Raw genomic sequence first — 25,030 nt, forward strand, 5'->3', positions numbered from 1 at the left:
CAAATTTGGCCTAACAATGTCTTTTCAATAACGTCTAAGTGAAGAGGTTTCTGAAACTAATTAAGGATCAGGCTCCAATCAGGTAGAGTAGTTAAGCTGTGGGACCAGACTTCATTAAAGTAGTCCAGAGAGAGAATATTTTAATATTTAAAGAGAACATTTAATGTTTACGTAAGTCCTCTTCTGACATGAAGTCGCTGTTAAATCGCTTCAGAAGGTAGTTTTTAAAGCCCTTTATACCAGGGTCTTATGGAGTTGGGCTGGCAAATGCCCTTCCCAGCTCTCTTGGACCCAGTGAGGCTTATTAAAAGATTCAGTCCATCAAGGCAGGTTTTCAGGCATGTGGAATATGAAAACAAAATTTAACAAAACAGCTGTCTTAAGGTTTTTCTCTCTTACAGCATCACTCTGTCTCCCTTGCTGTCAGTGGGATTGATGGGAGCGTTTTGCTCTGGATGTGTGCGGGTCTTAAACCAGTACAGCTGGAGGGCTAAAGCTTGCAGAACAGAGGGAGTCTTTAACAGTACTGAAGGGCTGGGCTTGAAGTCTCTGGAGATATTGCTCAAGAACAAATCTGTTTACAGAAGAAGGTTTGAGAGGAGAATTGTCAGTCAAGACACTTCTATTCTCAGCTCAGGAGCAACTGGAAGAGTAAATATACTTCTGGTTAGCTGGTGGATAAATTAGATTGCAGCTGATCTAAAGCCAAAGGGATTTCTTGTCAAATGGTCCTCTCCACTGTCACCCTGGCATCTTCTTTCCTGTGTCATTCAGACTCTCATGATGGTTTCAAAGAAGGTGGTGGCCAGTTTGCTCTTGGCGTGCATGGTGTCTATGCTGGCTGAGCAGGCCGAAGGCTTCATGCCCTTTTTCACCCAGAGTGACTTCTGGAAAATGCAGGTAACACCAAGAAACGCACTGCAGGGGCTGGAGCCCTGAACAAACCAGGAAAGGTGTTTCTTCCTCCCTCATCCTCCAAGCTCTGCCTATTCACACTGTGCCACCATCATCCTCATCATCTGCCCCGTCTGTTCAAACAGGAGATACAATGATACTGGCAGTGCCTCACTTGTCCCAAAGTTAAGGGCTATGGGAGAGGGCAGAGACAGCTTTTAAGGTGTGAAACTAGAAGGAACAGCCTGGACTCCTTTACATAAGAACTAAAAGACCTGTGTGGGTTATCATCTGCAGCTAGTGGCTCTCATTTTCCCTTCCGCCGTGCTAGTGGCTGTAATTTTTATAGAGAAGCTGCAGCCTCCCATCACCATACTGATGGGTCTTTTTCTTGTAACAAATAATTAACTATCCTCCAGATTGTTGTCACCTCTGGGATGTGCAGAGAGGAGCGTGTTTTTTCTTTTGATGTGAAACTAATACTGTTGAAAGGTGTCAGGCGGGCAGGCTCAGCAACTGCATCTTCTTAAACACAGCCAAAGTGAGCTTCCCCCGCACAATACAACCCATTGATACTGGGGAGAAATGGTTTCCAACACCTATCCGCTTGCTGGATAGCAATTGCTTTTTGTGGGGAGTACAGTCATCCTTCAGTCTCCTTGAGGAAGATGATGGGGACCCATGCATCGATTGTTCGTGCACCACAACCCTTGTAGCTATGTGTCTGCTAGTGATTGAGGGTCTTCTAGATGTACGTGGGTGAAATCAGTCTTCCAGAGGCTGCCTCCTCTCCTCTGAGCATGCATCCAAACCAAAGCAAGCGCACAGCAAGCAGTTTGACACCGAGTACAGCCTTCGCTGCATTTTACATGTCTTGTCATGTCTGTCATATCCCAAAGCAACTTTGGCTTTTCTCTTTGGGCTGAGAAGAAAGGGAGGGTCCTGAAGCCAAGCTTAGCCCCATAAATGGGAAAGGACTGGCATTACAGACCTGCAAGAAAGGCTGGTAATACTTAAAGTCTGCACAGAGCTCTACATTTGCAATGAGGCTGTGCAGGCTTCTATTAAACTTCATTGCCACTGCCACAGGACCAGGACCTGGCCTCTGGAATAGCTCTGTAAGGTCAGTATACTTGGCTACCGCATCCTGCTGACAGTGTTGTCTTGCACAGATCAAAGGAGTCATCTACGAGTGTCATGTTTGCTACCGATCTTTACATGCAGTCCTGTAACCTGACCTTACACCCAACGTCGCAGCCTCTGCTGCATGTCAGAATTATGGTCCCCAAGGCCATGCTGACCGCAGCCGATGGGTCCCTTCCCAGTGAGCCGTGGCCCTGGGGAAGGATGCTGCGTTGGCTACAGGCAGCGGTTAGACCTCCAGTCCCACTGGCTTTGTGCCCACCTCCGCAGGCTCCTGGCTGCTGGGCATTACACTGTTGATATGGCACAGGGCGCGTTTGGTACCCGCACAATGCTGCATCCCAGCATCACTGCCCTGTCTGCTCTGTACTGTGAAGTTGCAGGAAAAGGAGGGGAACAAGGAGGGCAGAAGAAATCCCTGCCTGCTCTGCAGCAGCTGGAAGAGGAAGGCTTCTCTGAGCAATCCGGTGCAGATGTCAAAAAGGTCAAGACCACCCAGGTACATTGAACCATGTGACTCTAAGGAGCCCATGAGGACGCACAGGGGGACAAGTAGCCCAAGAGTTAGCCCACAGTGCCTGGCTACGGAGGAGTGTTTGGTGGTGCTGCGTGAGAAGACAGCAGTGTTATCAGGGAGATCCCAGTCAATATAAAGGAATACGCCCTGTTTCCCACCATCCCTGCCAGGCAACTGAACAAGGTTTGTACCTCCACCCTATAAATTACCTTGGACATTCAGCAGCCTGGTCACCCCTCAGACCTGCCTGGCTTCTCCCTTAGGAAAAGGGAAACAACACGAGGTCTGTCTTTGCCATTCAGTGAACACCAGTCAACTGCAAGTGAGGAATTTGCAGCTTTGCTTCAGCTCTGGGTTTAACTTGTCACTTTTTCACCCAGCTCCAGATTAGCTGCCTGGTGTCACCTCTGATCTCACAGTCCTCTGCACTGGCACTTTATTTATAAGCTCAGGCCCATACAGCTGCACCCCCCCAAAGTCTGTATACAGAGCAGAAAATTGCCAATTTTAGGGATTTAAGTGCCAGTCTAAGCCCTCAAAGGGATGCTTACCTGGTTAGCCAAGTCTGAAAATTGTGCTTTTCCACTTGAATATGGGGAACTCTTTGCCCTGTCCGTGGAGCTGCTCCTGCGGTGAGCTCAGCCATTCTCTCTGCCAGCAAAAGGAGCATGTATGTCCACCCCAAACTGTGGGGGAGACTGAATGGGACAGGCCGCGGGACTAGCTAGGCAGGAATTTGGCCAAGACACAGGTAAATGTGCAACTACTCTCGCAAAGGTGGTGCACCAACAATCAATAATAGGATTTAAACAGCAAGGATTCACAGTTCAAAGCATTAAATAACTGGCACATCCCAGTGTCTAACGCCACCCCCCCCTGCCCCCCGCTGCAACCACAAGCCCTCCTGTGCCTCCAGCCGTGACCGGAACAACTCTATTTACTGCGGGTACATCTGAGCCACAGCTGGCTCAAAGTCAGTCAGTCCGGAGGCAGGATGATGTCTCATCCTCAGTCTTCACTAAGGCAGGGTGCTTCAACAGCATCAGTAAAGCTGATGGCTTGAAGGGACAAGGTGTGAGATAGTGGAGGATTATAAGGTTCAGAAATTATTTTCTTCTTTACAGCCCCTGTTGCCAGGAGGTACCTTTATCTGTGTTTCTGAGTCAGCCCATAGATGATCCAATGCATGAAAACTTTGGCACTCTCAACAGCACAAGATTGCATTGACTTTAAAATGTTGCTTTTCCTCATATAAGGATCATCCCTTCAGATCAGCCCCAGACCCTCTACTGACTTGAGCAAAGTGGGGTCAAAGCAACCCAGCCTGCCTCCCTGTGCTCCCCTCAACGTTTCCTTCTGATTTCTCTGGCTTCCTCCACAGCTAGCTGTTCCTATCAAAGCCGGGATGTGGCTCACCGCAAGGCAGCTGGAAAAATACCAAGATGTCCTGGAGAAACCGCTAGCAGAGGTGTTACAGGACACCCCATATGGTACTGTCAGGAGGCTGATTTCTGCCTTGGGAATTCTGCCTTTCCCTCCTCTTACCAGCTCATCATCATGGAGATATTTATATTCCTCAGAAGGGCTTTTGTGTCATGTTTGCTCACTTTACAGAGTCCTCAGATACCCCAACCGCTCTCATGTACACGCTCTTCTTCTGGGAAGGTTATTAATTCTCTTAGGGTGCTGTCTGTGCCCTAGAGCTGATATTGACCGTTAGCAGCACTGCAACACTTCCCAGCAGCTCTCCTTGGAGCTGCTTCCCCCTTCCCTCCTCCTCCTCCCCAAAAGTCCTCAGTCTTCAGGGTGTAACTTCCATCTGAGCTCATAACGCAAACTACACCTGCAAGGCAGCTCAGCACCTGCAGTCAGACCTGAACACCTTGCTCTCTGCACAGGGGCTTAACACTAACAATTACAGCTAGAACTAGCTGCAATTCAAGGTGTCGAGCGCTCACAAATCCAGCCCTGGGCTTCGCTCTTAGTCTATTGGAATTACAAAAGGAAATATCCAGGGGCAGTATGTGATGCAGCTATTCCTGCCTGCAGACTTGTGGGGTGGTGGAATGGGTCTCACTAGTGTTATCCCTGGCCCTTTGTCTTGTCTGGGCTTAAAGGTCCCAAACAAGAGGGTCCCCCCATCCCTGTGGGAGTTGTTATTCCCCTTCGTGGTGCTGATTTCACTTTACCTTCTAGCTTTTTAGCTGGGGAGCTGAGGATAAGGAAACAATAAATAAAGCCTAGGAAAGACAGAATGACAAAATTAACGATACTTGTTCTTTCCTCTCTTTTCTTTTTAGTTGACTGATATCTGCAGAATCAGAAGAGAAAGCGATATAGTTTGCTAAAGCTAAGACTCCACTTACGTAAACGAAATCTGTAAAAGAGATTAACAACAAAATCTGAGGTGAGATAATAAAATGTGCAGTATAATTAAACGGAGGATTTGTGTCTTATTTTCTGCATGCCTCTCAGCCAGATGGCAAGCAGCAAGTGTGGGATAGAAGAGAGGGAGGGTTTCCAGTTCTAGAGAACATCACTGTCCTTCTGAGAAGTGCAAAGCATGTTGCAAATCCTGAGTAATTAATCTTTGTGGGCTAATAAGTTTTAGCCCGTCCTTTTAGCAATGAGGGAAACTGAGGCAAATATTTACCACATCTCCTAGCCAAACTGGTGACACAAGTGTAGGATGCGGAGTGCTGGGTGGGGGACCTGGGTGTCCCTAGCCAGGGTCCCTGCGCTGGATGCGGGAGGGCACTCTCCCACACTGCTGGGAGAAAGCGGGAGCCCTGATTTGCAGTTCCCACCTGCTCTCTTAACCCCCTCTTACTCACCCAGGCGATATAAATCTAAATAACATTGTGAGGAGCACCTCTCCCACAGCTATGGTGCGAACAGGCACAGCCTGGGTGAAACAAGGCAGAGCTCCGGCTTTATTTCTGCCTCTCAAACAGGCCTAGAGATGAAATCGTAATTCCACTTGAACATATTGCTCTCCATTTACATACCTTTGGCTTATTTTAGAGCCGCTCCTCTATATTGGCAGCAGGAAATCCAACATATGTAAAGTAAGGACGGATGAGATCAATGGTATGTATGTGAATATATCCAATTTCAATCCAATTTTATCCTCCCAACCTAACACAAATTCTGTTCTCACTGTGGCTCATTTAAATAGCTGTGTTTGTGCTAGAACAACACTCCTCAGTATGCTCTTTGCTGCAAGCCATCCCTTAGGAGGAAAGAAATCTCCCAATGTATAATGCAACATCCAGCATGGAGCGGATTCCAGCTATAACATTTTATTCAAAGGCATACTCCTAGTCCATGGACTGATCAGCTCAGCGTAACTCAAAGTTTGCAGGGATTATTGCTGAGGCAGGTTGAGCTATGAAATCACTATAAATGAGCCTGAGTGGTTGGAAGATAGAAAATAATACATTCCATTAGGCTGAAAGTGAAAGCAACTGCATGTACTGCTGGGCTAGAGGAGCTCAGCCAGTGCAAATCAGTCTGCAGTGGAGTGATATCCGTGGGAGATCTGGCATGGAAATCACCAGAGGAGCTGCGCCACATTTACACCAGTGTCCAGCAAGATCAGAGACAAGACTGTTTGCTTCAAAAGGGGCACTGTTGACTCATTCCTTCTGAAAGACCCAAACCTTTATCCCAGGTTTAAATTTGTCCTGCCATGGGGAAACAAGGAGGGTTTCCCCATGAAGGGCAAACTGCTCCAAAAAAACCCACATAAGCCCCGCTGCAGCTCAGAGCTGTCTCTAGAGCATTCCCTCTTGCCCAGCCCTTTCACTCAAGTGGTTTCTTGGGCTGACAGGTCCCCTGTGCCATCCGGGAAGGAACGCTACCCAGTGACAGCAAGAAAGTAAGTTAACATGAGCCTGTTGAATTTGCTTCCTGAACCATTTCCCACCAGGGTGATGGTGTGGCTGATGCTGCGGAGACTTCCCTAAGGAGACCCACAAGTGTGACTTTGCAGGGATATCACCCTCTGCTCTTATATTTTGAATCAGACAAGCTGCAGCAGCAAATGTCTGCTTTTACCCTGGCCATCGGTTGTGCCAATAGCTCTTCCCAGTTGACCCAGCTATAAATGAGCTCAGGGATGTATGGCTGGTTGTGACAGCAATCATGTGAAACCCCTGCCTTGTCCTGCAGCAACAACTGTGCCATCCAAATAGGCCCAAAGTGCAAGGGAGCCTTCAGCTTTTGGAAGTAAATTCCCTTCAGCCTCAGGGGCTCGAGCAGTGGGAAAGAAGCAGATATTCTTCTGATAGAAGGAGAATGTGGATGGGCCCCAACCATCCTCCCAGGCATGGCTCCCGCTGTCAGGGCTATATCTCTTGTTAAGGAGAAAAATGGTCTCCAAGTTGCAGGAGAGATCTGTGTCCCCAGTGCCCTGGAAGGCTGCTTTGGCAGCCAGCAGTCCCTAAATCCATGCCTGCAAGTAGGTAGGAAGATCTTGCTGCTCCAAAAACCAAACAAGATTTTTGTGGCAGGATGAGCAGCCAAACAGTCAGGGGAAAGAGGCAGGGAAAGGAGGAGAGAAAAGAATGAAATCAGGACTGACTTTCTAACCTAATAAGAAGCTTGCCAGACTGAGGACATGACATACGATCGGGAGGATGAGGAGCGGTGTTCTTGGGTCACACCTGTGCTGTGGCTGTGAGTGACAGGGTGTTAAATTGGCACAGTTGGCTTCCAAGTAAGATTTGACACTTCCCCTGGCGACATATTCAGGACTGTTGTCCAAATGCCATGGGATAAGAAGAGTGGGTGGGATGGCGGGGGTTTTCAGCAGCCCCTCTGTCAGGGATAGAAGGGTTCATCTGCTGCCTTTGCTTTTCAGGGTGCAGCACGGTCCCCTCTTCGGGCACCTTATAAAGATGGTGCAGATCTATTTCCACCTCTCTGCTTACACCAGTCCTTTCTTGATACTTCAAGAGAAGAAGCAGACGGCACGGCACGCCTGCTTTTCCCATTCGATATCTGAGTCACTGCCAGCAGACCTAAGGCAGCTTCTGGGCTAGCAGGGAAGGTGGAGGCTGTCCCCTCCTTGCTATCCCATCTTCCCACATCCAGATCAGGATATTTACAGCCAAGATATTCGAGAGCTGCGCCGTGGGCTGGGAAACTGGCTTTTCACAGCCGAGCAGCTCTAAGCATCACAGCCCATCTGCAGCATCAGCAGGCCTGGGCTCGCCCCAGCAGCCTTTGCTGCTGCCCAGAGCTGTGGGGATGACGAAGGGGCTGCAAAAAGCAGAAACTCCACCGTCAGCCTCATAGTTGGCAATGCGGGCAGGGTGATGGGAACAAATAGGTGCTTGTCCATGGGGCTACCGGCTCTGTCACGTCTGATAGTCAGAGGGCTGTCTTGTCCTGCTGCCTTCTCTGTGGTAGCCAGGTACCTTCCAGAGGAGGCAGGGATGCTCCCAAGGGTTGCCTTGCTAGGGGGAGGAAGGGACGGGGGTCATGGATTGCTCTCCACAAAGAAGAGGCATCTGTTCCTGCTGAGCATCGGAGCCACCAAGCTCCCTTCTGTGAAGGAATCACAGCTTTTCCCCATCCCTCCAGTTCTCAAACACCACTCCTGTGTTCTCCACTCTGAAGGTCATGCAACGAGGCTGCTGGGCCTAACTCTGTCCTGGTGTAACTTCCCTGACATCCAGAAACACAAGAACTTGAAGGATTGGCAGGGTTTTTTTGGTTGCTTTTGTGCTTTTTTTCCACAGCAAGATTAATTCACTTAATTCATAAGCTTGTATCAGCTCAGGCTTAGATGCCATCATGCACCTGCATGTCTAGGCAGAGCTTCTCCAGACGGAAAGCTGTGAACTTACAAAAACTGTGTTCTAAGAGCATACTCTAACTGTGTATTTACATTAGACACCACTCCAAATTATTAGCTGTCAGTTGTGCTTTCCTGCTAGCGAGCAGGGGAGGCTCAGCTTAACACGTTCACACTTCCCATCTGAACTGACTATGCTCTTTTAATGGGCTCCCTGGCCTCTACTAAGTGTATATTTGCTGTTGCCAACCCGATTAACAAATCTCAGCATCTTGTTGCTGCTTTGTTGCATAAATCAGGAAGAGTGAAGCAAGCTTTGCGTGATGCCCTAAACAAGAAGGACACGGCAGCAAAGTGAGCGTGAAAGGAGGGATATCTCTAAAGAAGTTTTTATGATGTAAAGGCACAGTTTAACATCTCCAGCCTCATGGCAGCAAGTGATGGGGGTCCACGCTGAGCTCTCCCGGAGCCCCCTCAGCTCCCACTTGCTGCGTGTCCCTCTCCTGTGGGACCGCCAAGTTTCCGCCATTCCAGTATCATCCGGCAACCATAAAAACGGCGATGCGCAGACAGCCCGCACGCATTCATCACTACTTTTTCATTATCTTTAATTAAATTCCAATATTACGCCACAGTATTTCAGCCACTTTCATTACTTTCTTTATAGGCGGCAGCAGGAAAAAGCAATTACTGTACATGAGGGCCTTGCCAAAATAAATTTTCAAGTCAATGCTTGGTTTTGCCTTTTTAGGCTGCAAAGTATGCAAGGAACCTCCTTCCCCGGCAAACATGCCGAGGACCCAGACCTGATCCTGCCGCAAGTGGTGGCAAAGCTCCAGCCCACTTGACGGGTGCCAGTTAAACAACTGTAACTTGGCAGTGATGAGAGGGATGAGGAAAACTTGTGTGTGGGGTGGCAGGTGGCGGGGAAAGACACTTCTTCCTCCTCATAAATGTCCCTAAAAATGTCAAAACATCAGTGTAGCTTGGTCAGAATGAGGTGAGAAGTGCTCAGCCCCCCTGTTTCCTCCCGAGCAGGGTCCCCCAGAGAGACGGGGCGGTGACACTGGCCGGCCCCAGGTGCTGAGGCTGCTTTTGCCCTTCGCGTTCCCCCTTTCTCCCCCCTTTCCCCTCTCCTGAGATGAGCAACAGCTCCCACCGGCATCATGCCCTCTCAGAGCGCCCCTGACCTCCCCAACATGGCGGAATCAACGACCCTGCCTTCACAAGATGGCAGGTACTAGCGGTTTCCCTCGACCTTCTCAATATGGCGCCCACTCCCCGTCTCCCTTATCAACATGGCGCCGGCCGTACGAACGGAGGAGCCTGCAAGAGCCCCGCATTTGCCCTTCCCAAGATGGCCGCCCGAAGCGGTGCGGGCGGGCCCCTCCCAAGATGGCGCCCTCGCGTCGCTGCTCGCACAGTGCTTCCGGTGGGGAATGTTGTGGGTGCCGCGGCCATGGCGGAGCTGACAGACGCGGAGCTTCGGAAGGAGCTGATGGCGCTCGGCTACCGGCCGGGGCCCATCACCGGCACCACCCGCAAGGTCTACGTTAAGAAGCTGGGCTGCCTGCGGGCCGAGGTGGCGGCGGCCAGGCGCAGGGGCCCCGGCGCGCCCCCGAGCCCGGCCCGCGCCCCCGCCAGGCCGCAGCAGGCCTCGCCTTCGCGGCAGCGCTCCGATTTCAGCTCCCTCGTCGGGGCCGTCCGCGACAGTGAGGAGGAGGATGAGGATGATGAGGAGGATGAGGAAGAGGAGGAAGGGGGGCAGCTGCCTGCGTCCCACTGGGGGGCGTCTGGGGAAGGTGGCGGGCTGTCCTGGGGGGACTCCCGGGGGTCCCCACCGGGCCGGGGCGGAGGGCTCGGCGCCAGGGCTGAGGGGGGCCTGTCCCGGGACGGCTTTGGGGGGCTGAGCTCCTCGGCGCAGTGGGGGGCGTCTGTAGAGAGAAGTGGGGGGGCCGGGCTGGGGTCATCCCTGCGTGGGCTTGGGGGGCTGAGCACCTCCTCCCAGTGGGACACGTCTGTAGAGAGAAGTGGGGGGCTTGGGACTGGGTTTGGGGAGCTGAGCCCCTCGTCCCAGTGGGACACGTCTATAGAGAGAAGTGGGGGGCTTGGGGCTGGGTCAAAGCCATCCCTCGATAGGTCTGGGGTGCTGAGCCCCACGTCCCAATGGGACACGACTGCAGAGAGAGGCAGGGGGCTCAGCACTGGGCTGGGGGCGTCCCTGGATGGGTATCGGGGGACAAGCTCAACGTCCCAATGGAACACGTTTACAGAGAGAAGTGAGGAGCTCAGTGCTGGGTCAGGGCCATCTCTGGATGGGTTTCGGGGCTCGGGCTCCTCGTTGCAATGGGGCACGTCAGCAGAGAGAAGTGGGGGGCTCAGCGCTGGGTTGAGGTCGTCCCTGGACAGGTTTCGGGGGTTGACCTCCACATCCCAGTGGGGCACGTCTGCAGAGAGGAGTGGGGGGCTTGATATCAGGGCTGGGTCAGGGACATCCCTGGATGGGGTTGGGGGGCTGAGCTCCACATCCCCCTGGGGTGCCTCTACAGGCAGGAGCGGGGCGCTCAGCTCCAAACCCCTTTCCAGCGATGAGAGTGGGGTTCTGAAGTCCAGGAGCCATTGGGGCATGTCGGGAGGAGGAATTGGGGGACAGAGCTCCCGAGCTCAGTGGGAGACAGCAGGTGAGAGGAGGGGGCTCTCTTCTAACAGCTCATGGAGGCAGGAAAGCGAGGTGACACCCAGCACCCACTGGGGCACCTCGATGGGACCTGGGGGGTTGAGTCACCAGTTTGGGAGAGGGAAAGAGGACTTGGCTTCCAGTGTTCGGAAGGAGGCAGACATGGGGCTGAACCCCAGCAGCCGGGGAGGGGGGTTGATCAGGCGGTTCCCATGGAGGGCTGCAAGCAATTCAGGGCTGGCCTCGGGGAGCCGGTGGGAAGCATCGGGAGCAGGACAGGGAATAACCTCCCGCACTCACTTGTTGCGGTCAGCCCCCAAGCAGCAGATGGAAGGAAAGGGTAAAGGCCTCGAATACTACCTCTCCCAGTTCCTTTGCCTCGCCAGCTTTGTGCTGCTCCTGATTTTTCTGGGCATCCTCACGGTGAAGATGATTGGGTCAGGCTGGCTTGACAGGAGAGAGAACTGTACGTGCACTGGTTTAATCCTGTTTTTAAACTTTATTCCTCACCTTTCTTTTCTGCTTTCCCTTTATTACTTCCATCACCGTCACATTTATCATTCTCATTGCTGTAACCTGACATTTCTGCTTCTGTCCCCATTTCCATTTCCCTTTGCCCATGGGAAACCTTGTTAGTCATGGAAAGTAAGTCAAGAGCATGCTTTTTTCCAAATGAGTTTGCCTCCGGTTCTTCAAAACCATGGGTTTTATGGAGAGTGACATTCCTGCTAGGCCAAGGATGTATTTTATGATTGTGTATTGTGTAACATAATGTCTGTGTAATTGCCCATTGTGTGTTTTTAATGTTAGTCTGTGCAAAGCACGGCCCTTCGTGGCCCTTATCCTGGCCACGTGAGAAGTACAGCAGTTGGTACTTTGGCACTTCAAGTGTGACGAAGCTTCAATGAGAAATGAAAGGGGGCTTCCCTGTCACCCAGTTTTTAAAGCAGAATTCCTCGGCTAGAGTACATGGAAACATTCTCATTTCATGGTTTTGAGCTGAAAGAAGGGTTTGGGATGTGGCTGGGAAGGTGCGAGTCCTGAAACTCGGCACACTGTGCTGTAGGTGTTTGTGCTTTGCATGGGCTGGGAAAGCTGTTTCCTGCTGTCTCAAAGTCTGGATAAAACTGTCCAATGTCATTGAATTTCTGATGCACCATTTACAACTTTGTTAGATATTTTGAAACCAATGGTATTTTGAAGCAAGAAATTTTGCAGCACACCTGCAAATAACTTTAAATTCTCAGGTAGTTAAGATTGCTAGAAAGTACTGTGTGGTGGATCAGTGGCTGGTGTATATCCAGTTGTCGGGGTGGGAGGATGCTCTTAAACCAGAGGCCATAATCTGCAGAGCTAACAGCTCCAACTAAAATAAATCCTCCGCTTTTGCCTTGAGGAGGCTTGATTTAAATCCTTGTTATCACCGTGATGTTTCAGGTGACCATGGCGTGCAGCGAATGGCATTACTAGATTGTAAAAGATCAGAGCAAAGCAGTGGATAGTAAAGGAGCATGAAACATCTAAAACAGGAGCTGTTGAAACATTCAGACCCCAGTTTTTACTCTGCAGCTGAACAGGGTTCATCACTTGCACCTGTTTTATTTGTTTTGCTTTCAGTGCTGCTTACCAAAGCAGTGCTTTGAATGTGTTATTTGGATAGCAAGGTACTGTGTAGTTGAGAGTAAAAATAGCAGAATCAGGCTTTAAAGTAGAGCCTTCTTTTAAAAAGATAAGTACTTTCTTGATCAAAGCTCTTGTTTTGTACTCAGCTAACTTGCCCTTCCCTTCTCTCTCGTAGTTAATCTCTTGCCTGTGGATTGTGACAAAAGAACGGATGATGTAAGCATCTATTTATTTATCTTTAAGTATTGTGGATAGGGGATTTTCACAGAAGATTAATTATTCTGGGTAACTTCCACCGATATCAGTATCACTGTAAAATTATTAGTTCTATCGTTTTACAGAAAAATTGTGACTTGATGAGTTGGAATTAATGGGCCAGATTGAATTAGGACTGTATATGAGCCTCTGAAAGATAAAAATTTAAATTCCCAATTATGTGAATCAATGTCTTTAATACTTGTAACAGAGCGGTGTTGGTTTGCCATAAAGCTGTGTTCAGCTTCAACAATGCAAGATTTAATCCAGCTAATTCCCTGAACTCCATCGTAAAGTGTCGGTACAGCCCTATTTCTTTTAATAATGTATTATTAGGAGAGAGGAAAATTTCATGTTGCGTTCAGACTTACAGTTAGTCTCCTGTGGGGTTCTGGAGGCAAAGAATCATCTCTGGTCGGTCAGAGGGGGTGCCTGGGCTGTGCCGCCAGGGCTATGGGCCGGGGGAGTCGGTGGCACTTTCAGGGGATGCGCCACAGAAACTGTAGGTCTTTGCTGCAGGTGTGTTTAATTTGAACTAGCGGTGCATGACTGAGCCAAACCCCACTGCTGGTGTTTTGGTTCAGTGTTTTTAGCTAGTCTGACCAGTGTCCTGTTGCTGCCGGTCTGTTCATGTTTTTTTACCTGTTTCTGACTTTCAGTTCTGTCAAGCTAAACAGAAGGACATAATAATGAACATGCTGCACGAGTTGTATAACTACTTGTCCATACAAGCTGGTAAGTTCCAATTGTCATTATAAAACACTTAGGAGCATTCAGCAAACTGCCTCTCCCAGCTGTCTGGGCATTTTTAACCTCAGTTTGAAGAGATGGGTTTATGGAACAGTCAGTTCCACTTGAAGAGCTCTGAGAAAGTCAGGTAATAAGAAAACAGAAAAAGCTGTGTTTATTTTTATTCTCAGTAGTGCTTAGCTAATGCACTCCTGTCACTGTGCTCTTGTGGAGTGGTCCTTATTTGCACTTGATATATTGGGAATTTGAGGTAGAAATATTCAGTTTTATGGTTCTTTTCTACCAGCGTCTTGAAATTGTCTTCAAGACACTCAGAGCCAGTAAGTGTAAGCTAACGTGTTCTTACAAATAAAGTTAAAGCGACTTACGAAATTGCCAGCTCTCTGCTGAAATGTGGCGGCTGATTATGTGAGCATCTCTATTTTTTTCTCAGTGCAGTGTAAGACTGGCTCTCCTAGCGGAGGAGCTCACCAAGCACAGTAGTTCGGCCAGTCTCTACTATGTGTGCGCAAATCTGGTCCATAACTAGTATTTTGTGATGGAGAAGCCTGCTAGAAATTCAGTGGATGAGTAGGAACTTGTTCAGCAAGATGTGTAACAGTGTTAATCAGTGAAAGTGCTGAAGTTCCATTTTCTAGATTTCAGACCTCAACAAGGCTGAAGCCTTTAGATACTTAAAGATACAGAAATTCTGTGATGCTTTCAAACCAGACTCTGGCACCTGCAGAATTTCCACCGGTTTTACATAGTCTCTTGCCACATTTGTTTAGTCAAATTTGTGAAGCAAGATTTAGAGGATTTAGTTTCTCGCCAGCATTTCTCTGCCTGGGTAATAGGTAAAGCTGCGATTTAGGCTCCTTAGAAGCTTTTTGAACACTGATCATTAACTCCAACCCTGCAGACTTTGATAACTGATGGAAGGAGCCTCTCTGCAGGGCGTTAGGTCAGAGAGGTGGTTATGTACTCTGCAAGGGGAAGAAACAGTATTTTTTTCCCCTCATTCTGTGCTGAGCAGCTCGCACACTGAAGCATGAGGTTTGATTGCCCTTATCCAACCTATATGCAGTGGCTGAGCATTTTATTAATAGTCATAATCTTATCTGCCTACAGTATAAATCTTACCTTGTAATCATTTTGCCCAGAGCTACAGCTGATTTTAAAGGATAGCACTTCCAGGTAGTTCAGTGTGTTTCTGTTCAAGGGCGTTTTTTTTTTTTTTCTTTTTAAACATTATTTCTATTTGACTTTTTCTACCCAGGTAATTTTGAATGTGGAAACCCTGAGAATCTAAAAAGCAAATGCATTTTGGTTAGTGAAGCGAAGGATCACGTGGTGGTGAGTAGGCTGTGAACAGCTATTGTTATAACATAGTGCTTAGTCTCTTATAAGGCAATAAATAATAGATACTAAAGCAATTTACCATCTGTTTTACTTCCTCATCCTGTTTTGATTCTTTCCCATATCTCTAGCTTCCCCCTTGGCCAGTCCTGTTCCCAGCAGTTCTTTTGAAAGTAATCTTCTCCTACATCTCTGATTCAGGCCCTGTAAATCTAACTTAATGGTTTGTTGTTTCACCATAGTCATCAGTCTTCTGAAACCAGAAATTTCCCTGGATTGAGGGCTGGGCAGGAGAGGGGTTTTTCTATACCCCAGAGTGTTGGAAGACAGACTGCTTTGATCTAGCATTCCATTTCTTTCATGGTAAACTGTCAGTAAGATTATGTTGTATTTAGTGGTTAGTCTTAACAGTCCGGGATATTGTTATTTTACAGGGTGTTTCATGCATCATCTACCATAGTCAGAAGACTTTAGTCCAGACAGACTTTCAGATTTAGTCCTCCTTCCTCCAGTTTGCAGAATTATGATTAGAATTAGCTTTGGGACAGACCGTATAGGATGAATTCTCCCACTACTGTAATGAAATAATGTTATTCAGTATTTTAAATGAATGGAGAACTAATCTTCTTATGGATTCTTTTGAACAGAATGTAACTGGTAGTCCCCCACAAAAGTTTGATGCTGCCTTGCACTGGATACTGAACAGCAACAAGGATTTGGGAATATGGTAAGTGGAAGCCCACTGGCTCAAAGTCATGTTTCGTGGTGTTGGCTGATGTGTAATTTGACATCCTCTGTGGCTGGCCCTAAAAGCTCCCGTACCTCGTTAGATTTCAGAAGATAATCTGGGCCTGGCTTTGTCAGTGTTTGCTAGGCAGGCTTCCAAATGAAAGTACAGCCCCGCAGCAAAAATCGGCAGCTGAGCTCATTCCTTGGGAGTCTGTCTCCCAGCCTTTGCACTGGGGGACATCGCGTTTGTGAACGCGCTGTCTTGCAGATGAGGCGTAAATCTGAGGTCAGGGCTGCTTATGGCTACCGAGTTATGTTGTTCTTCCTGCAAGCTTTAGGAGCTGGGGTCCTGGTGTCGTGCCCACGGTCCTGCGACTACTGTACTCTTGTTAAACTTGCCCGTATACTCACTTTTCCCAAGATACCTTTTCTTCAGTACAGTTAATTTAGACAGAGCTTCAATATTGTGTGGAGCTGCATCCTTTGGCCGAAAGGTTTATTGGACAGCAAAGCACTCTGCAGTAGGTAACATTACCCGTGCTTTGGGATCCTTTGGAGCAGGTCCCGGTAAGGAGGAGGGGAAAATGGATCGTCAAAGGGTATCTTTTGTTCAGTGTCAGTTGTCGTCTTGGCAGAACACACAATACACACTAAAATGAATGGTCTGACTGACTGTGTAGGGTGTTGGTCGGTCATCGGCGGGGCTTTTTTCTCTTGGGTGTCTCGGCTAGCAGTCTCTTCAATACACAAGAAATAGCAGAAATACTGTTTTTTCAGGTAAAATAATACATCATTCAGGCCATAACACAATGAAATACTGTTATCCAGAGTCCACTGGCATCGTTATCTTCCTCTGGGAAGTGTGGGCTGCCTCCAGTGTGTGTTAACTCTGAAGCCTAAGATTTGTTTGCATTTTAACATTGCTAAATGTATCTCTGATTAAATGAATTGTAACAGTAGTAACACTGGAATTGGTGGGCATAGTTTGTATGAATTCCCACTGCTCGATTTTTCTCTTTAAAAATTTCTGCAGCTGCTGCTCTGATCTAAGGATCAGACAGTGTCTGCAGCTTTGATTATTGGTGTGTGGCAAATTCCCAGGACAGGACATAGTTTCCTTCGTGGCATGTTTGGATTTGTAGGTGGGCTGGGATACACAGTTTTAAAATTCATATTTCTATACAGGAGCATTGCTCGTGTCAGGAGCCGTGTGATACAATATACTCCTAACTTTTATTTTCATAATTAGCAGCTCTGCCGGCTGTTCGCCGAATGGATCCACTTCCACGAAGTCTGCGTAGCGTGCAGAATGAGTGTTCAGCGTGCTTAAAAACCCGCAGGTGGCATTTTTAGCAAATGCTACATGAGATTATTTTTCTAGGTGCTAGTCTGAGAGGCATAACTGAAAATGAGCTCTGCACTGGGTGATTCTGCTGCATATTTTAAGTATTTTCATGGAATTTGGATTGTAAATAAGACAAGGGGGTGTGAAAAACCTGTGTGTCTCCAGCTACTGTACAATCCAGTAACCAAATACAAGCTGTCAGCAGTTTGTGAGCTGTGCACTAGTAAATTGAGAAAATGTCGTTGTCTAATAGGTTATTCATTGCAAACCTAGGATGAATTAGTGGCTTAAAAAAATAAAATCCCCTTTGCTCCAATTCCCCTGAATCTGATGGCTCTCACTTGGATTACTTGATGCCTGTTGGCTAAGAGTATCTAATAAGGACACCGCATCAGTGTAGATCTGTATATAAAGAAGTGAGTTAAAAGCATATCGGATAGCACAGCAGGTGCGTAGAAGTGATTTTGCAGGAGGATGTGTTATCGATTTTGCCATGAATGCTTTCTGAGGGTGTGTCTGCTTCTCGTCGCAGACACAGCTGATGCGTTGTCACTTTTCTAGCTAAACTGTTTATGCTCATCTGTACTGAGGAAAACAGCGCAACCTCCATGGACATTGGCAGTCTCCCTCAACTGCTCTCTCTGCAATTGCTGATGAGTGACTCAGTAAACATTTCCATTTCTCTGTGCTGGGAGGTGGGAATCCAATTTAAAGTTTAATCTTCTGCATGCTGAGAGGTGCTGTCAAGGAGTCTGCAGAGGGAGACTTCAGTTTACCAGTGGGAGTTCCAGCCCTGCTGCCTTTTCTAAAGCCATATCCATTCCTTGCTAAGCAGCCAGTCCCAAAATGTTCTGGAAAGGGGAGCTGCGAGGACACTGGTGTATTTGCTACTTGGTGTATAGAACAAGCTACTGCATCCGCAGTCTGTTTGTTCTCCCTGTCTTGATTAAAGACTGCAGCTGGAGTGTCTGCTCTGTTCTGTGAAGATTTTCTGCTTCTTCCCATTAGGTTGAAAGGCAGAGACCTTTCGGAACCGGTTACCACAGTGGAGGAAGTGTTCTGTCTTGAATCGGCCCATCCTCAGATGGGACTCGGCTGCCGTTTCCGTCGGGCAGTGGTCACTACCATTATGAACCTTTTCCTGTTTTTCTGGAGTAAGTCCTTGGTGTTGGTAATCGGCTTCTCCCCTTGTAGAGGTGAACCTGTGTGTGCACACATATTCTCCCAGCCACATGAAATTACTAACAGAGGTGAAATAAATCTGCTGATGAGTTAATTTCTAATTAACCTTTGTTCTGGCAGCACAGGGAGACCTGTAGACCTGCTCTTGTGCTGTGAGTGCTTAACACTTACTTTAAATCAGCGAGCTGATTAGCTATCTTGGTATTCCTCATTACTGTTGTCTGCAAAATAAGTATGTTTACCTAAAAGATTTCAGGTTTCTTTCTTTTCTTGCACTAAGCTGCAAAGTCTTTTAGCCTCTTTTATAATGACTTGTAGCATTTCAGTGTTAGAGGTTTTATTGGAATAGTCTGTCATGCCCCAGCTGAGACAGAGGTGTTACTGAGCAAGGCGATAACGAAAGATGAGTGGTGACTAGAAGAGTTTATAATCTAGCCAGGCAAAGTGGGGGTGAAAGGGGGTAGTTATGTTTATTGTAGAGACCGAGATACTAAAGTTAGCTCATGTTGTAACAGGGGCATTTGTCAGTGCTAAACCTTCAATATAGATCTCCTGAATTTTGGGCTGGTGCAGGAGCCCCAGGCTTTATTTCCTTATCAAGCAGCTATCTTCGGAGCAGTGGAGCTTGACAGTCTTCCTAAGTGATTATTGTGGGGGAGGCCTCTAGCAAAGAGATAGCTCTGGGACTTGGAGAATTGAAGCCCTGTGGTTGTGCTGAGACTTCTGGTGGAGGGGAAAAAAACTCTGTGATGAGGCCTTCCAACCACCTCTTCCCACATGCATGCCTGCTCTTCTGCTGCAGGTGTTGTCAGTACCAAGGCTTTTGTGGGGCACAGCTGCACTAGTGAACAAAATGAATTAATTGGGTTCAGTTCCAAGCAGCCCTGGGTATCAGGGAGTAAAAGCTGCCTCTGGGGAGGCACAGTGTCAGAAATTAAACTGCTAGCATCCAGCAAGTACACGTCTGTCAGTTATTGAATTCTGTTTGTTTTTATTCTAGGCCTGATAACTCTCTGGGGGATCCTGATCTTCCTTCGGTATCGCTGGCGGAAGATGGAGGAAGAGGAACAAGCCATGTATGAAATGGTGAAGAAGATCATAGGTAGGATCCAGTAGCTGTGTAAATGGAAGTAGCCCTGTTCTTCTCTCTGCGATTTTGAAGTCTCTCACCCTTTTGTCCTCTTGCCCTCCAGCTGTTGTCCAGGACCACTATAAGGAATGGGAACGGAATTTGGAACGTTACCCCTATGTCGGCATTTTCCATGTTCGGGACAGCCTCATCCCTCCTCAGAGCAGGTGAGCTTGAGTTTTATTCATTAAGGAGGGCTGTCAGCACGATGTTTCTCAGCTCAGCTAAAAACCGCAGTTACAGGGCAACGGACCGTGAGCAGACAATTGATGGGAAGCTGGACTGCGAGAAGAGTCCGTCTGGCCTTTCAGTTTATAGAGGATTTTGACATAATTCAGGCTATGTCTTAACCTGCTGCAGATTAATGTGACAGTCCCGGGGCTGATATTTTGTGCGGTCACACAGGTGTATTGCCATTGTTCTATCAAACAGTAATTGGATTTTGTTTTGCTTGGGCACGGAGCATCTGATTTTCTCTCCTTCATCTAATCTGTGTAGGTTGCGATCCTCTTTCTCAGCTGTCGTACCTTGTTCTCCAGACAGGTGCTGTGCTTTTCAGAACAAACCTTCCCATGAGTTGAATAGGGTACTGGGCTCTTCTGAAGTCGTTGTGTATGTTGCTGCCTGGAAAGTTAGCGGTTCGAGTTGGGCAGCTTTGAAAGGGGGATACAGTGAGATGGCTGGTCTCAGTGCTTTTTCAAAAAGGAATTGTGGCCGAGATAATTGCTCCACGGGTGGTGGGGCCAGAGGGCTGCAGCCTGGTTCCTGGTGGTTTACATGCCACTTCCTCCATCTCTGCAGGAATTTTTCTTGTGTTTTGGTTAAATGGAGCTTCTTTGTTCTCTTAAGGGCGCAGAACGTTACGTGTGCTACAAAGTCTTAAACATTCTCACCCTTTATCGGTCACAATACCACTTGTAGGAAAAGGAGTTATTTCAGCTGTTTTGAACTAATCTGCGTTGTGGTGCCCAGAATTACTAGACCCTGATACAAAACTGGGGTGAGCTCGTTTGTCCTCCGTGGTCTGAGATCTCTGCATGAAGGAAGGGTGAGGGCAATTTGCTATTAGAGTCCCTTTGCGATACAAAGTGAGCTTGAGGGTCTCATCCCCCTCCTGCCCCCAGGCAGGCCCTGTGTTTTCTTGTCCTGGCCTGAAATCACTTCTAAACCAGAATTCTGGTTTAATCTCCTTTGGTGTCTGCACAGGGAACAGGAGGCAGCTAGCAGTAGCTTGATCAGCAACAACAATTGCTGTAAGCAGGAAAGTACAATGAGGACATGATTCTAATTTATTTTCTTTTTATTGCTGTTTCTTGCAGAAAAAAAATGAAGCGGATCTGGGAGAAAGCTGTGGACTTTCTGGCTTCAAATGAGTCGCGGATTCAGACGGAGTCGCACAGAGTAGCAGGAGAAGATATGCTTGTGTGGAGGTGGACTCAGCCTTCTTATGTCTCGGATTCAGAGCACTGAAGAGGAGCAGAAGTTGAGCAACTGTTGATATGGACCTCTGCAAGGGGACAGTCCTTCCTCTGGTGGTGGGAAAGAGCAGGTCACGGTCCTATTCTCCTAGGGCTGGGGATTGCACGTATCTGTTTGCTCTTCTTTCTGAAAATCTTCACACACAAAAATTCAGGGCAATAATGTTGGCTTGGAAAGATGATGGGCTTGAGCTGGTGGGAAGCTAGAACTGCACCAAAGTTAGCCTTCCAGCAGATATCTGGCTTCCATGGGCAAGCAAACCGGAAACAACTTTTTTAAAAAGACAAAAAAAGCATAGCAAATATCGAGGGACTTAGGATCTCTCTGTCAAAGGTTAAGTGGGTTTTTTTTAAAATCTGACCTCAATCCTGCAAAGGCCAACTGGTGGTGATGTCCATCAGGGAACGTGGTTAAAGAAGATTAACATTTCCCATGGAAACATTAGGGTGGCAGTTAAGATGCATTTTGTTACAATTTGTTTTTATCAGTACAAAGGCAGCGATGAAAGCACTTGCTGCTTCCTAACGAGGAAAATGTTTGTGTCAGCTTCACCCTTTAAAAATGGGGAAGAGGGGGGAAAAGTCTGGTGAAGGTAGTCCTAGAGGGAGGGCAGTCTGACGTGCCTTGGTGGTTTGGGCTGGCTTGGGTGGGATGGAAGCGTGGTTGTAACCCTGTTATACTTTTTAAGTCTGCAGTCTGTGTGCTTTATGATTTCTGGGGGGTGGGGGGGAATTTGCGTGGAAAATAAAGGATATAGGAAGCTTCCAAAAGCTCTTTCTTGTGGCTACAGCCAAAGGGACTGCTTCAGGGGCTATTAGAGAGCAGCCTTGGGAAGGCTATTAGGGCTGACTGTACATGTTTATCCTGGGCAGCTGCAATGTGTGTGCCGTGTGTCAGAGCAGAGATGTACCGTGCGTGGAGTGTCAGCACAGGGATTGCCAAGTCAATGTTCCTGCAGCCTCACGATAGGTAAAAGGAGCAGCGATCAATCCTCTGTTCATGCTGCAGGCATCATATTTTGTATCTATAATCATTTGGTTACTTAAGTTTCTTTTTATGTCCAGCAGACAAGTGTTTGTTTCAAAGAAAATAGCACCAGTGTGTGGCAGTTTAGGCTAGGCAGAGATACTGCTAATCTGCTCTTCCCAATGTGGTTGAACAGCTGTCCAGCTCGCCACTAAGGCAGCAGGGACCAAAGTCATTCCTGGCATAAGCTAGTGAAACCCGCAGAGAGAAGCCAGCGTTGATCTGAACCCGTGTAACCAGTGGATGTCACTCTCCTTGGTATCACGGGTACAGTGCGAATGCTTGCGTTCGCCTCTGACGCCCGATGCACAGAGAGCTTCCCCTCCAGGCTCCGGGGTGCCTTGGGGCGGCTGCCGAAGCCCGGCTCCCCGCTTTGCAGGCTGGCGATGCCACGTGCAAAGCGGGGCTTCGTGCCACTCCCAGCTCGCCTCCTGGTATGACATCTGCGCGTCTCTGCCCCGCTGCTGCCTTCGGTGGGGTTTTCCACCCTGGCACCCCGCAGGCTGCTGCGGAAGGGCTGCAGAGGCTCCTTACGCTCCTCCTGCTCGTGGTCATCAGCTGAGTGAAGAGAGCACGTTCCTCCAGGAACAAAACACGGGGAGGTCTTTCCCATTAAATGGGAGATATCCTGCGTGGAGTTGACTCTTACCCCATATTTTCGGTTGCAAAGGTAGGGTTGTACAGACGAGGAAACTCGACAGCTCTCTTCCAGACAACGACCGGCTTCTTCCACTGTTAATAAAATAGGGGCTAAAGCCAAGACAGCCTTGTTTCCTTTAAAATGTTGTAACAAGATCATTAGTGCTGCCACAGAAATTTTTGCAAACACCGGTGCTTACATTCTTAAGCCTTTTTAAAATCTTTGTGGGGTTTGGGTTAGCTTTTTTTTTAACCATCCAAATCCAGAAGTGAAGAGTCAGACATTGCAGTCATCTTTTTGTATTAAACTTGGTTTTGTAGAATAAATTTCACTCGCTTGGTGCTGTTTATCATATGTCCAATTTAACTCTGTAAATCAATATATAAAATAAATTTATTACAAATAATTTGTTACCTTTATTTTTATTGAGGAGTCACAGATTGTTCCAAGTGCTTTCGCTCAGGCAGATCAAATAGATCCTGCGCCGGGGAGCTCACGGTTTCTAAGAATAAGACTGAAGACGGCGTGGGGATTGCATGTCAGCCTAACGAGACAACGTGGATCCTTGTGACACTCAGTGATCTTGGCGCAATAGCCAGCAGTCTCGAGTGTTTGGTTGCAAATTAAATCTGTGTTTTGGGAACAGTTGGCGTTAAGCAGAGGTGTGTATGAAAAGCAGTTAGCTTGTTTAGCTGCATTTTGAAGAGATTGACGGCTTGGAGGGTTGTGAAACTGTAAATATTAGCTTAGCGGGTTGATCAGTATTCCCGTGGCCCATAAAAAAGCAGTTATTTAAAGCAGGGAATGGGATGGTGCAATAAGTCTATGGTAACTGAGTTGGTGCCTCAAGCTTTGTGGGTTCTGCACTTGTCCTCTCAAAGGCAGATCCCTCGCACGCTGGGTGTCTGAAGTCAACAGCTGCTGCGGAAAATCTTGTCTCTGGTCCAAGCTGCCGATCCTGCGTGTTGTGGCATCCTGGGGCCGAGGTTAGCTCGTGTTTTTCGGGATGTGATGTGAGGTGCCAGGTGATGGGATGTAAGACTGGGACGTAATGAGGGTGTTGGATACAGGGATGGGTGTCCCTTCCTGCCCTTGCTCCCAGGCTGCTGCTTGTGACTGCACACATCGCTTCCCTCCTCGTGTCCCAAGGGTTAATAGGCTTTAAGGAAGGCTATTACAGAGCACTGTGAAAGGGGTGATATTTATGTCAAGGAAAAAGGCAAAAAGTCAAGTCTTAGACTATTCACCAGATCCCCAAGGTTTCCAAGGCTGCCTGGAGAGCAGAAGACACGTAAGTACATCTTGATGGCAAGTCTGCATTGTCTTTAGGGTCCATTTCCTTGAGTGTTTTCAATTCCTCCCTCACCTGAGTGTCAGTGACTCAGAACACGTACTGCCATGAGTTTTAACTTCTTCAGAGCCCTCTCCTGAAACAGCACGAGTAGTCCATGAATCATCGTTGCGTAACTTCTGTGGACGTGGTTGACTCACTCATGTTCAGTTAGAGAAATGTTTAATTAATCTCGTGATGCAGGTCTGGATGACAAAGGGGGAGGCTTCCGGCGGCACGGAAGGAGGTTGGCTCCGCGGCTGCTGTGGAAGTCGGTGGGAGCTGGCTGCCTCCTCTCTGGCGTTGGGTTGTTGCTAAGGTATGGGAACAAAAGGGAAGCAAGGCTGAATTCTCTCCTCTGAACCTGCATTCCTGTTCAGATGCTTTCACCCAGTCTAGGTTGCTAAGTTACAGCTGAAATATATTCAAGGTTAGGAAATAGTCTTCAGTTCGGTGTAATTACATGTGCCAGAGGATGTTTGCTTTCAACCAAGCTGCCATGATGTTTTCTGTGATAGTCTTCCCCCCGTGTCCCTTCTTTCATTTGCTATCTTGAGACCAGAGGAGCATAGTTTCGTGCCACGCTCGCTGCCAAGCTCCTGGTTGCTCTGTACAAGCTGTATTGATGAGTTCTGTGGTGGTAGCAGTTTTCCCAGAACTCCAGGTCCGTTCAAAGAAGACGGAATAGCTGGGTTCATCCCCCTGCCCTACTCCCCTTACAACTCGCATTCGCTCAACCCGAGTTGCTAACGTCCCCCTCCTTTCTTGCAAAGTATTAAGTTTCTATATATAAAATTCTCCAACGGTGGGCTGATAAAGCCATCGCATCCCCTTACTGTCAGAAAGGAAAATATGTACCAACAAGGAATCTAAAATAAAATTTGCCCTTTATCTTTTCATTTCCTGCTTCCATTTAAAGCTTTTCACATTAAATGTTTTGTCTCCTGCTGACATGACAGCTGATGCTGCGCCTTATTTATGGGGCGCAGAGTCAGGGCGCTGTGCCAGTTCTCCTGGAAAGATCAACGTGAATCCGAGAAGAAAAAGCACGGCCGGAGAGTCCTGCCCGAAAGCGCCTCCCTCCGGCACGTCCCTGTCTGAAGCAATCGCTCCCCAACGCCTCCCCTGGGGTTTCCACTTCATTCAACCTTCAAAGCACGGCCTCCAGGT

The 25,030-nt window shown here is 48.0% G+C and overlaps 2 protein-coding genes across 2 annotated transcripts; both read left to right on the forward strand.

The window, feature by feature from the left end:
• Positions 1-783: 783 nt before the first annotated feature.
• MLN (motilin) lies at positions 784-4,227 on the forward strand. The gene is given in 5 exon segments (XM_064472461.1): positions 784-900; positions 2,421-2,438; positions 2,441-2,536; positions 3,936-4,044; positions 4,169-4,227. Coding segments are annotated over 5 exon segments (399 nt in total).
• A 5,542-nt stretch (positions 4,228-9,769) lies between these two features.
• LEMD2 (LEM domain nuclear envelope protein 2) lies at positions 9,770-22,936 on the forward strand. The gene is made up of 9 exons (XM_009500443.2): positions 9,770-11,500; positions 12,833-12,873; positions 13,572-13,647; positions 14,921-14,997; positions 15,648-15,727; positions 18,083-18,228; positions 19,257-19,358; positions 19,450-19,552; positions 20,705-22,936. The coding sequence occupies exons 1-9, from the start codon at positions 9,817-9,819 to the stop codon at positions 20,853-20,855; spliced, it is 2,460 nt and encodes an 819-aa protein (XP_009498738.2). The 5' UTR covers positions 9,770-9,816; the 3' UTR covers positions 20,856-22,936.
• Positions 22,937-25,030: the final 2,094 nt, after the last annotated feature.

Source organism: Phalacrocorax carbo, chromosome 23 (genome assembly GCF_963921805.1).
Source record: "Phalacrocorax carbo chromosome 23, bPhaCar2.1, whole genome shotgun sequence".
Classification (NCBI taxonomy): Eukaryota; Metazoa; Chordata; class Aves; order Suliformes; family Phalacrocoracidae; genus Phalacrocorax; species Phalacrocorax carbo.